This window comes from Lynx rufus, unplaced genomic scaffold (assembly GCF_022079265.1).
Source record: "Lynx rufus isolate CCGP_SWC_20201006 ecotype Redwood Valley unplaced genomic scaffold, mLynRuf1.p SCAF_1, whole genome shotgun sequence".
In the NCBI taxonomy this organism is placed as follows: Eukaryota; Metazoa; Chordata; class Mammalia; order Carnivora; family Felidae; genus Lynx; species Lynx rufus.
In genome coordinates, this window is record NW_025814823.1 from 114,628,490 (window position 1) to 114,642,851 (window position 14,362).

A 14,362-nucleotide genomic window follows, 5' to 3' on the forward strand; every position below is an offset into this window, starting at 1 on the left:
TGTAATCCCTCGGGGGACGGAGAAAGCAGAGGCAGCTTGTGGTCTTTTGACAAACACAAACACACAGGGGTCCCAAACTTCATACTTCAGTATAAGTTACAAAGGATTTTTCCTCCCTCCCCTTCACCCATGCACATTATATACTGGGACCAGGGCAGGACTTAACCTCAGTTTCATTTGTGAAATAGAAATATTACCTGTAGCTCTGGTTAAGATATATTTTCTAACCTCTACTACAGGCAAGTATTATATGCTAAGGGTTCTGTGAAAATGGGATTCATCTGCGCAGGACCTTTTCACAGGTTTTACAGGTTACTGAAATGATCTGGTGGTCATTCACTGTTTTACTCTGATTCTCTCTGCAACCTGGTTTGTGGGCCTTTATTTTCATTTTGTATTATTTTTATTTTTTTTTTAGTATATTTATTTATTTTGAGAGAGAGAGGGAGGGAGGGAGAGAGAGAGAGAGAGAGAGAGAGAGAGAGAGAGAGAGAGAGAGAGAGAGAGAGAGAGAGAGAATCCCAAGCAGGTTCTTTGCTATTAAGCACAGAGCCCGACTTGGATCTCTGTCTCATGAACTGTGAGATCATGACCTGAGCCAAGATCAAGAGTCCAACGCTTAACCGACTAAGTCACCCAAGTGGCCCAAAATGTGTATTTTTAAAAGTCACCTCAGGGGCACCTGGATGGCTCAGTTGGTTAAGTGTCCAACTTCGGCTCAGATCATGATCTCAAGAGTTCGTGAGTTTGAGCCCCACATCAGGTTCTGTGCTGACGTTTGGAGCCTGGAGCCTGCTTCAGATCCTGTGTGTGTGTGTCTCTCCCTCTCTCTCTCTGCCCCTCCCCCACTCATGCCCTGTCTTTTACTCTCAAAAATAAGCATTTTAAAACAATAAATAAATAAATAAATATCACCTCAAATCTCCTCTGGGATGAGGCAAATTATGGAAAAATATATTTAAAAATAAAATGGATGAAATAGCAATTCAAGAGTTTGGCCAATATTCATTAAGTTGGGTTGGCATTTCAAAGTGAGGAAACTGAGGCTAAGAGAGGTTCATGGAATTGTTCCAGCAAGGCAACAAGACTTCAGGACTGGGAACCCTGTCCATGCTTAGCCACCTCCTCCTCTCTTTCCTTCTACTTCTTGGGAGTCACCTTCCTACCCAAGTACCTAACATCTCATACTGTACACTTCCTGCAGGAGAAACCTGGATTTGACAAGTCCCTGACACCTAACACTGAAGTAAATATTAGATCAATATATTCCCAGCCAGCCATTTCCTCTTCCTCTCTGACAAATCTATCAGTCACCACTTTTTAGCAATAGTCATTTTCTAGATCAAGAGGCTGAAGCTTCACAAGATTAAGCAATTTGCTTGAATTCACTCAGCTGAGAGTTTTGCTGAAATTCAAACCCAGATCAGGCTGGATCCACTTTCCATTGTACTCTTTGCACTACAACATGTTTTTCTTAAAGACTAGAGAGCTACGTTCCCTAACACAAGCTTGACATGTAATTCCTTAAGAATTAAGTGATTTAACTTGGCCGAGAAGGGAGTTCTCTTCCCCTTTGGGGCGTGGGGGTGGGTGGTAGGGAGCCAGCCTGAATTAGAGGGTCTCTTTCAGAAGCCACAAGGCCGCTTTGTGATGGAGACTGTTAAAGGGCACAGGCAGAATCTGCCTAGGGCAGAGATGGGAAATGAGGCAAGTCTCCTAAATGCAGGAGGAGAGGAACCACTCTTCAGAGGGAGAGGAACAAGACTGTCTCTCTCTGGACATCCCACTGTGTGATGTGCTCACCTCTTAGGTGTCGCTCCCTTCCTAAGAAACACTTCTGTCGCTCATCTCTGTTTGTTGAGCTTCTATTATCCTTTAAGGTTCTACTCAAATGTAGCCTCCTCCGAATGAAGCCCCCCCCCATGAATTGACTGTCTTGACTGTCCCTCAGGAGTCTCACAGGCCCTGGATCACATGCTCTTTCACAACAAACAGAATCTGCTTCAAATGCACTTGCCAGTGATTAGCTGTGTGACTCTGGGCAAGAATTAACTTCTAGACTTCTATCCCCATCTGTAAAATGGGGATAATAGTGCCTGCCTTCAGAGGGCTGTAATGAAGTTTCAATTGGATTATACACGTGAGATAAGGGAAAAAATATTAACTGTATATATTCATGGCATAAACCTCTACTGAGGAGCATGGAGAGAGAGGAAAGATTGTGTAGAGATGGCTGCTTTGTACATATAATACAGAGAAACAGATGGGGAAAGAGGATTTTAAGTTTTGCTGTGTATTTTTTCCAAAAGACTGTGCAATCATTATTTAAATTTGTTTCAAATATTGTGGATGCCAGATTGATACCATGTGGAGACAAGCCTATGAGGCAGCTCAGCTTTAAAGATATACACATTGAGCTCTTAGTGCAGTGTTTGACACAGACCAAGTACTCAAATAATGATGTCTTTATTATTTGTCTATCTGTCTCTACCACAACACTTGTCTTCATCTCTGTGGCAACCTACTGCCTGCCCTATGTGGTCCACAGTAGATGCTCAGCAGGAAGAAGCCTCCATTGGAACCCCAAAGCCAACCAAAATCTGGGGAGACCATACTCCCAGAACAAATGCCTGATATTCAAGCTGACCACAGCAACTGGAGTGGGGTCAGCCCAGGGAGGGGCTATTTGCTCTAGCCCTCTGTGGGGGATGGGCTCCTCCTTTCTGCCTGTCACTGTTCCCAGCCCAGACACAGGCTCACTTCATCCTCTCCCTGCCACACACTGACCTCTGTGCCCTGGGATGTCAGCAAGGGGTCAAGGGGCCATGGAGCTCCCTGTGGTCGCGGATGCCAAGCATGCCAGGCCAGAAATCTTCACATTGTTTCCTCGGGATTCCTGCCTGCTCCATGGGCCTGGTTTTCAGAACAGCAGCTCTGTAGTTGGTGTGTCTGCAGAGGAGACACCTCCCCCGCCCAGGCAGTCAGGTTGGGAAATGAGTGACCCTGAAGACCTGGGAGCACCTTCCCCCCAGAGAACTCCAGTCACGGCAGACTACCAGTAATTCCCTCAACACTCCCTGCCCTTTCCAGTCTCTGTTTGCTCATTCTGGTTTTTGGGGTGCCCCCCCCATTTCTGCCTAATTAAATCCTACTTCTTCAAGGTCCGGCCAAAATACCTTCTCTTCCCGGAAACCATAACTATAGCCTAAAAGAGCTCCCCCTTACCCTCACACTCCTCATCATAGTCTCTGTTCTAATTTAAGACATAGGGCCTCACCCCAACACTGGACAAATGTGATGTGTATCAAAGATTGTGCCTGGGAGTCAGGAAGGCTGAGGTTTGATTCCTGGATCAGTCACTTGTTAGCCCTGTAACTTGGACAAATTGCTTGGCCTTGTTAAGCCCCTTGTAAAACAGAGGGAAAAAATAGGATAGTTCTGAAAAGTAAATGAAATAATGCTCATTAAGCCATTAGCATTATGCTTTGCACACATGAAGCTCTTAATAAATGTTAGTCTTCCACCTCCACACCCATGTACAGTATGTCAGTTAGGGCCTTGACCAGCTCAATATGTGCAAGGGGAATTTTATTGGACCAAGTCTCCCAAGCTCCAGATGTGAAGAGTCTTCCTCCTGAGAGAAGCAGAGATGCAAAAAAGAGACTGGAGTTTCTGACAACCAGAGATCCTAAGAGAGGAAAGAGGGTGAGAGACTACGAATGTTGGTCAGATGGGATGTAGAGGTGAAGATAGAGGGTTATTAGCCAAAGAAATGGCAGTGCTTTTGTCAAAGGGAAAAATCTTTTCTTCTACCTCTTATGTTCAGTATCAGGAAACCTGTGTATTAAACTAACAAAACGCAGATTAACAGGAGAAAAGGCAAAAATTGTATTAATATTTACCTGCACAGGAGTTTACAAAAAGAAGTGAAACTCAAATAAGACCTGAGGTTAAATTAGGGGTCTTATATACCCTTTTAACAAAGTAAAGAGGGTTTGGGGTCACAGGACAATAAATTGTGGGGAAGTGACTAGGAAGTATATGGGGGAAACTAATGGAAGATAAGGGCTATTTTAGGAAGGCTGGTTTTTGCAAACTCATCTTGGTGTTGATTCCCCATCCTCAATCACGCCCTGCTTTCAGACAGTTGAGGGGAGGGCACAGAACTCTTCCTGAATCTGTTGATTCTCTATCATCTTCAGGTCAAAATAATCCTTACACCAAGTAGTATATTTAGGAATGGCATTCTCTGATTCCCTTCAATTTGCCTTACTCTTCAACTGCCAGAACCAAAAATCTAGCAAAGCCTCCTTCTGCAGCCATAAAGAACCTCCACTCAGGGGCACCTGGATGGCTCAGTCGGTTAAACATCTGACTTCGGTTCAGGTCATGAGATCATGGTTCATGAGTTCAAGCCCCCATCAGGCTCTGTGCTGACAGCTCAGAGCCTGGAGCTTACTTTGGACTCTGTGTCTCCCTCTCTGCCCCTCCCCTACTCATGCTCTGTCTCTGTCCCTCTCTCTCAAAAATAAACAAACATTAAAAAAAAAATTAAAAAAGAACCTCCACTCAGATCTAGCTCCAAGGGTACTTCTCAGACCCAGAGCCTCAGCACCTGGTCTGTGTTCCTACATTCCCATCCCTTCAGGGCATCCAAGAAGGAAGCTCAGGAGATACTCCAAGGCCAGGAAAGAAGCCACAAAAGAAGCAAGCCCTGACTTCAGGTAATTAAGACCCACTGCAATTCCCTGACAGGAGTCTATGCCATTGGGCCTGTCTGAGCCACTCTGTGTCCCTCACACAGGCCTGGCATTGTCTCTCAACCCAGAAAAGCCAATCTAGAACCTATGCATAGACAATCAGATTTTCTGTGAATGTCGAACTAGAATGGGAGATCACTTAGGTGAACTCGAAGTAGGTCTGCAGAAAGAATGAAGTAGATGGTTCAAGATGTCTAGGCCTTCAAGAGAGGGCAATCAAGACTGGTTCCTGACTGACCAGTCTCAGCACCCCAAGGCCTGGATGAATTTCCTGGGGTTGGGTTTCAGGACATTCCCCTTTTACTAAGCAATTCCAACATTTCTGTTACATTCAACCAAAAGATCCTTGACTAACACATTAACTCTCTTTGACTCTGTGCCTTGTCCAAGGTCCCTCAGATCTGAGACACAGACCCAGAGTTCTGGCTTACATCCTGGAGTTCAGAGCTTGAATAGTATCTCCCAGGGGCAGCCCCACCCAGAATTCAGCCCACAGTTGGAAGGAAAGCCAGCACCATCACTCACCACTCCTCCTGGGCAGGAAGCAGAACATCTGGTACCCACAGATCCCCTCCCAGAGGTCATAATAATAATAGCTGCCATTTATTGAGTACCCATCTTGTATCAGATGCTGTGCTAAGTATTACTTCCAGTCTTCAAAAAAATTGTGATTTTTAAAATAGGTTTTAAATATTTTTACTATTATCTAACTTAAATATTCATGGAGAGCAAAACAAGCATAAATTCCTCATGCTTATAAGCTTTTATAGAAATAAGAAGCCAAAAACTTGCCAACCAAAACCATTAAAATTGATATAAACATTAGTTGATACTGCCAATTAGTTTTTTTTGGCTGAAGATAAATTGATGATGTTATATTTATTTTTGTAAGAAAAGCAAAACAGGGGTGCCAATGGCTCAGTCGGTTAAGCATCTGATTGTTGGTTTTGGCTCAGGTCATGACTTCATGGTTTGTGGGTTTGAGCCCCATGTTGGGCTCTGTGCTGCAGGCAGTGCAGCGTCTGCTTGGGATTCTTTCTCTCTCTGCCCCTCCCCAACTCTCTACATAAATAAATAAACTTAAAAATTTTTTTAAGTTAGAAAAGCAAAATAAAAATGGCAACCCTTTAAGTTAGGTATTTCTATTGGCATCCCCAGTGGACAGGAAGAAATGGTGGCTCAGAGGGGTAAAGCGTATTTCCCAAGGTCAAAGAGCTGAGGGTTATAATCAACCAGAATAAATGAAAAGTCTCAACTGCCCAAACTTGAGGTCTGGCTGCTAGAGTCCTGGGCTGCCCCTTCACCAAAATGGCAGCTCATAAATGGTCAAGGAAAGATCTTGAAAAATACTTACAACCTGGCACAGAGCAAATGCTTGTTAAAGGTTTGTTGAATGAATGCATGAATGAATAAATGGGTGAATATGAAGGGCGTTGTTTAAAAGACAGTCTGAAAAAATAAATAAAATAAATAAAATAAAAGACAGTCTGCTCTACCCCAATGATGCAGAGGCCTGTAATTCAGCACTCCCCATTTACCACTGCTGTCAGTGGCCCTTCCCTCCTTGTTACCCAGGAGCTAGTCTAATGGCATTCGCCATTCCAATCAGCCAGGATACCATTAAAAGCTTCAGTCCAGCCACTGTGCCCCCACCCCAGGTCTTGGCTCTGGGCCCTGGGCTTGGGGAGTGGCCTAGTTGTTTACCAGAAATTTGGACCTTATTCAGAGAAAAGCACAGATGACCTATTAGTCTAATTCAAGCACTTAGCAAGGAATGACTGTACCATTCACACCCCCAGCCCAAGGCTAATGGAGTCAAAGCAAATGGAGAGGCTTTGCCAGCTCAGAGATCTTCCTGGGAGGGGTGAAGGGGAAGGTCTCCAAGTGCCCCCACTGAAGTTTGCAGGGAGGAATGTTGACCTAGCATTTTCTGGGGGCAGCGTGTACTATGGGGATACAAAAATGTGTAAGAAGAGGCTTCCCTATTCTACCCACCACTCTGGCAACATTTCTGCACATCCTACCCCCAGTCACCTGCTCACTACCTTAAAACTTGGTTGAGAGAAAAATGGGAAGACAACCAAATATCCATTGATAAATAACTGGTTAAATAAACAATATATGTAGGAATATGCATTCATATAAGTCCATGCTCTGAAGCTGATAAAAAGGATGATGTAGTTCAAGCTCTACTCGTGCATGCTGAAAGATATCTGTGACTTACACAGTGACATGCAGTGTCTGATCCCACTTATATAAAGTTATACATACCCATAGATTTTCATGTGCACATATAGGCAGAGAGCATTTGGCAGTTTGCTGGTGGGATTTTAGAGTATTTTACTTTCTTCTTTATAATTGTCTGTATTGTCCAAATGTTCTACAAAAACCACATACTGTAATTGCTAACTTTTCTGAGTTCTTATATTGTGTCAGTTCCAATGCTTTTATATGGATTATCTCATTCCTTATGAAGTGGGTTCTATGCTTTTTCACATTACAGATGTAGATAATGAGGTCTAGAAAGGTTGAGCCCAAGGTCATATAGCTATTAACTAACAAAGTCAAATACTGTTGGAAGATCAAATGAATTAATGCATGTACTTGCATGCAGTAGAGGCTCGATAAATGATGGTTATTATTATAATTATTGTACAGCACTTATCGCACTGTCTTGTTCTTCTTGTCTTGTCTATTCCTCTGCTCTGGAGTGTAAAAGACTTGAAAACAGTATCTGAATCAGTACTCCAGAATCTCCTGCATCCAGCACAGTGCCTTGCTGAGCCAGCACTCATCAGATGCTTAAGGAAAGAGTGAGTGAATGAATAGACAAATGTCCACAGCTCTATAAATATATTTTCCCAACTACTTTGTTTCCTTATCCCAACAGGATTGCAAATGGGATTGAGGACCAGTCTCTCATTTCCTCTGGCCCCCATCATGGTCTGGAGCAAGCCAATAACACGAGCAGGTGCTCAATAAATGCTTTGGTTGACTGGGGATACTCCCCTCTCAGCTCCTGTGGCAGATCCCAGGTAGTATACCAGATATGGCTGGATCTGGGACAGATACCAGGTCCAAAGCCTCACATAAGCTATATTTTTCCTTCCAACTCCATGTTAAGTACACAGGGACGTTGAGAGAATTGCTGAGGTCACACAGCAATTGGTGGGAGGGTAACTGTGTCTCCTGGTCCTGGCCACCTCTATTCTTGTACCTGTAACACTTCTAATTCTACATAAATTCACAATGCGAGAAAACAGGAAAAGAGCAAAGTTTTAAGCCAAATGTTTAATTATGATCCAAGGGGCTGGGGATACTTCAGGACAGTAGCAGGAAGAAAGCAAAACCCAAATGTTCCGTCTCCTGAGGCTCAAATGCTCTGATGGATCCCCAGGTAGGGTAGGCACTAGGTTCCTATATCCCATTCAGAGGAGGAGACAAGGGGGTAGGAGTCTTGCACCAGCCTTCCTTACAATGGGGACTGTCTTTCTATGCTGCCTCAGAACATCCAGCCCTGCCTACCTGGAGAATGCAATAGATAATGACTGATTTGTTAGAGCCTGGGTGATTCTGGTGGGCAAGAGGAAAGGATTATAAGAGAGACTGGTAGAGATGGTCTCCACCAGAAGATATGGCTAAATCATGGTCACCAAGTCCTAAGGAAGGGCTGAGGAGGGAATGAGTCAGTTTCAACGATGGCCCCATGTGGAGTCAGTTGGATATGCAGTATGGACTGAGGGTCGCCATATTGTTTACTGCACCTCCTTCCTGATGCCGCTCTTTCCTTACCCCTTGCAGGCTGAAGGTCAGGCTGGTGTGGTAGAGGGGAGAGGGGCCCAGGGGAAGTCCAGCTACCAGAGGCTCAGGAGAAGAATCAAAGTAAGTGTACAGGAGAAAAGAGAGGGCACCCAGGGCTGTGGCATCAGAGCAGGATTTTTGTTCTGTAGAAGAAATGGAATGGAGTCAGCTCCACCCCCTTCACCACTTTGGCATCAGTCAAAGCCTGTCCCCCCACCCCTGATGTGTCCATTAGAGATCTATAGTATTCATGACCACAGTGAGGTCACCTCATCTGTCCCCTTGTCTGGGTTTCCCCCAGCTAGACCAGTAAAGGTAGGAGGTGTGTAATAAAGGAGACCCTACCTGGCGTTCCATCACGGAAAAGGTAGAGTCTGCCCAGTCCTGGGAGAAGAGTTGGCTGTGAAAACGCATCTTAGCTGCAATGGCCTCCACTGAGGAGAGGAGAGAAGGTAAACAGAAGCGGGCATATGTTGGAGATCTCTTAGGCTCCCATGAAAGAAAAGGGAATGTCTTAGGGACCCTGGCATATGGCAGGATGGGTAGGAATGGGATATTGTTTCATTCTGCTTGCTTAGTCCTAAAGCTGAAGAGTGTCCCTGGGGCCAAGACAGGTTGAACAGGAAGCTTGAGGGGTCACCAGGGAGTAGGAGGGGGCTGCTCTGTCTGCAGGAGATGGATGGAACCAGTGTGGACCACAGAGCTGACCCTTTTCCTCAAACTGGGTCCAGCTGATCCAATCCCGGGGGCTGCGAGCAGGTGTAATGCACTCACTGAGGCAGGAGTTGTGGGAGAAGGACTCTTCCAGCTGTTCACACTCTTCCTGCCGGTTGCCACTGCCTCGACAGGTGCAGCTTAAGGCAACACTGATGTTGACATTGCTGACAAAGTTGGGAGTCATGGCAGTCCCTGTGGGGTGAATAAAGGACTGTCAGGGCCTAGGCCACCCAAACTTCAACCCCCACTCTCTGCCACCTGTCTCAGGACCACCCCATCTGGGTTCAGTCTCCAGAGGATTCTCACCCCCGGGAGTAGCCACCCTGTGGGCTCCCTTCATATGGCCCCCAGCCTCACCAATCAGCCCCATGTATGCTCGCAGACATCTGGACTGCTCTGTTGCACAGGTCCCTAGGATGTCCAAAGGATGGCAGTGGGTCTGGAAATCCACCAGGCGAGATCTGGAAGAAGGGAAATTTCAAGAGTCCCCATTGAGGGTCTGGTCTGCAGCCTTCACCCTTGCTCCCCTTTAGATGACAGACCCATCTTCATGCCAAATCCTCCTTTGCATTCAGGGCATGGTCCAGGGCTTCCCCCTCAGTGAAGCCTGTTTCTATCACAATTAAGGGCACGATCACCCCAGTCCCAAAGCATGCCACTCTGAATTTGGGCTCCACAATCCCTAGGTATGAGATTTCAGGCAGCTTCTTTAACCTCAGTTTTGTCAACTATGAATAGAAATGAAAACAGTACTTCCTCATGGGTTTTTGTGAGGATGAGGTAAGAGACTGCATGTACAGCATTTAGCATAGTTGTTGGTACATATGAAATGTTCATTAAATGTTAAAGACTGTTATTATTAACATTGATCCTACAATAGGTAAGGCTGGTTATCTTCAGATGATACAATTACAAGTACGTTTTTCTGTACATATTTCTGCAATTTTCCTTACGTTTTGCCTTTTGTTGGATACGTGGTTTATTTCTCTGTCACGCTCACCCAAAAGCAAACTCCTTGAAGGAAAGGACAGTATCTTAGTCATCCAGACCAGCACTTGTTATGTGATAGTAATAGCTATCAGCAACACAATAGGCAGTCTAGCAGAGCAGTTAGGCCAGACTCCAGGCCAGACTTCTTCATTCCAGACCTCATTCAGTAACCTGACTTACTACCTGGATGAGTCTCAACAAGCTATTTAAAACATTCTCTGCTATGGTTTCTTCTCTGTAAAATGCAGATGATAAAAAAACAACAGCACCATCTATCTTGTAAGGTTTACATGAGTTAATACATACTAAGTACCTAAAACAGTACCTAGCCCATAGTAAGTACTCACTAAGTGTTGGTGTTATGATGATTGGGAGCTTTTATGTAGTATTTTACAGAAGAAGGAAGTGGAGCTCAGAGAGGTTAAATAACTTTGCCCAAGGTTACGGAGAAATAAGGGGTAGAACCAGGCTGCAAAATAAGTGACTCTCACTGTCAACGAATTCTACTTGAGTGGATGATAACTTCAATTTGGTGAATGTTTTGTCCTGAGAAGGCAGAGGAAAGCCAGGTCAGAATTTCAAATTATCTGGACAATACATATCAAACACCTTACCAACAGTTGTGTACTTTGATTTGGTAATGGCAGTTATGGCCACACACCCTAAGTAATAGTTAGATTTGTGCACAAAGATTAATGAACAAGTGATATTTACTGCATTATTTATAGCAATAAAAAAAGCAACCTAAACATCCAACAATTGAGGAAGGATTAAATAAAGTATGGGGCATCCATAAAATGGAATGCAATGTAGGCATTTAAAAATCAAGTTGCCAAAAGGACAGTAAAACACAAAAAAAGCACCCACCATTTATTGAGCACTTATTCTGCACCAGTAAGCTAAGCACTCTACATAAATTATGTAATTTAACGCTCACCAGAATCCCATGAGGTCTGTATTATTATCCCACTATTTACAGAGGACTCAGAGGAACGTTAGGTTAAGTGATGGAATTTTAGCTTAAAGTGACGGGCTCAAAATCGAACAGCGCCAGGATTTAAATTCACATCTGTCTGACTTCAGAGCCTGTCTTCACCACTGTTCCCTGCTGCCTCCATGGAAAAATGCTCAGGAGATACGCACATAAGTGAAAAAAAAAGAAGGTACAAATACATTTCTAGAAAATCCAGTTTTGTTTATGGGTATACAAAAAAGACTGGAAGGAAACGCTCCCAAAAGTATGTAGGTTATCTTCAGGTGATGGATTCTTATGGATTTTATACGTTTTATATTTTCTGAAGTTTTTACACAAAGGAAAACAATTTTTTTTGATCACAGGGTTTTCAGAAAATACTACAGGGTGAAGTCAGTCCACGGCCTCTGGGGGGCAAGCCCAGCTCTGCACAGGAAAGCACCCATAAGGAGTGGCGTGCACTGCGCCCTTACCCACACCCAGCCCTCCCGCCCTGGCACCGGCACCTGCACAGCGGGTCAGCGACGCAGAGGCTCTGCAGCTCCAGGCAGTTGGGGGCTCCAGGCGGCAGAGCGCAGCTGGGAGCGATGGTGTTGCGCCGGCGTTGCCCGCAGCCCTGGTCGGCCGGTGCGCAGGGGCACAACAGGAGGCCCTGAGCGTGGGGCTCTGAAGCCTTCTCGAAGAAGGCGCGGAGCTGATGGAGGCAGGTGTGGCGCTGGCAGCGGGATCCCGAGCACGCTTCCCCATAGGCCTTGCGCAGCCGATCACACTTATCATTAAGAGTACATAGCATGGCAAACTTGAGGCAGAGGTCTGAGTCTGTGGGGATAAGGGCACCAAGTCACCAGTCCTCTCTGCAAACGTGCAGCCCAGTTTTGCTAGGAACCCCTGCAAACCTCGGATTTAACAAGGATGGTGGTGGGGGTAGGAGGAAAGGTAGGACTCCCTGGAATAAGTCCACTGCGAATCCTAGACTTTCCCTCTACCCATAAACTATATCTGGTATTTGTGAGCTTCCCCCATCCTACTCCTCAGCTTTCCTACGTGTTAAAAAAATAATAATAAAATAAAATAAAATAAAATAAAATAAAATAGGCCATATACATATCTTACACTCATTTACCTAGACTTGAAGTGGCCAGAAAGCTCAAATAACCAAAACCCTTTCCTCAATCCTATGGTGGATTGAAGTCTCATGGTGGAAATCATCATCTAGAGGCCCTACAACATTCTAAAGCACTTTCTGAACTGTCCAAAACATATGCAACTAAATTCTGCTGAGGATTTTTGTTTGGTTTTGCATCTATTTGGCCCATTTTTAATATTACCTGTCTGCCTTTAATGATTGATGCATGCATAAAAGTTCCCTGTGCTCTGAGGCTGGGGAAATTATGGTGATATTTTTATTGACAACATTCCAGCAGTCAGAACAATGGAGTAAATGGAACAGGTTATTCCCAGATTCCTTATAAGTAAGTGTTTATGCATAAATCTCTACACTTTTCTCTCAAAATACTAATTCCAATATACAGGACTAACTGTACAACAAAGCTCCTATCTTTCTCAAAAAGTGAGTTCTGTGTGTGTGTGCCTTTCCAATTAACACAAGAGCCTCACTTTCCAAAAAAAAAAATGCATTTTAGTCCTTGCCAGACTGATGGCTCCCCACCCTGAGTAACCCCTGAGCAGTCACATTCTTTCTCACCATTTTCCCTGCCCAACACCTCACCCATCCCATTAAAATGGTATGAAAACAAGCAATTTCCTAGTCTTCAGGGACAAAAAGCTACTTTCCTGGCTGCCTCGAATGAGGGTAACTACTTTATTTCAGCATTTTTTTTTCTGGGACTGCTGCCACTCCATCAAACGCTTTGTAGAGACCCACCTTTTGGAACCAAGGAGCCCTAATGGCCTCCCTATTAACTATTTGTTGACATATAAGACCACAAATGCTCACAGCTCAGACTTCCACCCTGACACAATGCTCTTTAGTTACGTGGCAGGCTAGAACTCTCTCCCAACACGCCCTCCGTCTGGCTTGTGTTCCCCATCAGTCACCCTTCCTTCAGGGTCCATCCCTCATGTCCCAACCTCAGACTGCCCTCCACACCTGGTTTGAGCATGTTCAGTTTGCTGAGATTCATTTTCCAGGGTTTTCTGGTCACGGTGTCTTCATAGGGGGAGACATCCAGTTCATAGTCACCTAGAGACAAGGTGATAAGAATCCTGAGGACCAGATTGGAGGGTGGGAACAGGAGGGGCTGTGGGCTCCTTAAGGGGACATAATAGATCATAAAGTCACTGCATAGCTCATAGACACAGTAGGTACTCAATAAATGTTGGCTAATCTTGTTGGAAGAGAAGGATGAAAGAGTGCAAAGTGTCACCCAGTTTGCCTTTGAGAATGCATCTATAGGGAGGAAAAAATATGGATGAGGTCAAGCAAGTAGGAAAGGATGGTCTGGATATCTGGGAAGCCCTGAAAGCCCCAAGGGGAAAGGCAAGAAGACAATAGGATCTAGGGAGAAGTCTCTGGGGAAGCTCTGAAAGAGAACTGATTAGGATGAGGAGTGGAAAACAGGGAACAAAAAGGGTGGTAAATTGCATTACTGTTTCCAGCTATTTGCTAGCTACCCACCCTATGAGAAGATTATACACACACACCCCCACCTCAGTTGCCATGTGACTTTCAGGGCCCCTATGAGAGGAGTATACTTCCACACCCTACTATAAGGATTGCCCATGTGATTTGCTTTGGCTTGTGGATTGTGAGCTGAAGTGACAGAAATCACATCTGAGCAGAAGCTTTAAGAACCATCACATGGTCTTGCTGCTGCTCTTTTCCCTCGAGCAGCCTGGATCATCAAATGAAGAAGACAGGTAGAGCAAAGGCAAATCCCACTCAAGGAAGCCCACAGCCAATGTGTAACATGGACAAAAATTAAATTTTTTTTCTAGGAGGCCAGATATGTGGGGGTTGGTTGGTTATTACTGCAGCATAACCTGGCAAATTCTTATTAAAAATGTAATTGGTGGGGTTGTCTGGGTGGCTCAGTCGGTTAAGCATCTGACTCTTGATCTCAGCTCAGGTCTTGATCTCAGGGTCATGAGTGTAAGCCCC

At 44.8% G+C, this 14,362-nt stretch overlaps 1 protein-coding gene across 4 annotated transcripts in view; it reads right to left on the reverse strand.

Moving 5' to 3' along the window:
- The window catches only part of GFRA3 (GDNF family receptor alpha 3), a 41,275-nt gene that overhangs the window by 15,638 nt on the left and 11,275 nt on the right, over positions 1-14,362 (reverse strand). For 2 of the 4 annotated variants that reach the window (XM_047097721.1, XM_047097658.1), the window contains exons 3-6: positions 13,352-13,444; positions 11,748-12,060; positions 9,636-9,739; positions 8,905-9,470 (exon numbers count right to left, since the gene is read on the reverse strand). In XM_047097721.1, coding sequence (XP_046953677.1) covers positions 9,142-9,470; positions 9,636-9,739; positions 11,748-12,060; positions 13,352-13,444 — 839 coding nt within the window. In that variant the 3' untranslated portion in view covers positions 8,905-9,141. Of the gene's footprint in view, positions 1-8,047; positions 8,705-8,904; positions 9,471-9,635; positions 9,740-11,747; positions 12,061-13,351; positions 13,445-14,362 lie in introns of those variants that run through there. The other 2 variants (XM_047097759.1, XM_047097715.1) reach the window with 2 other exon arrangements.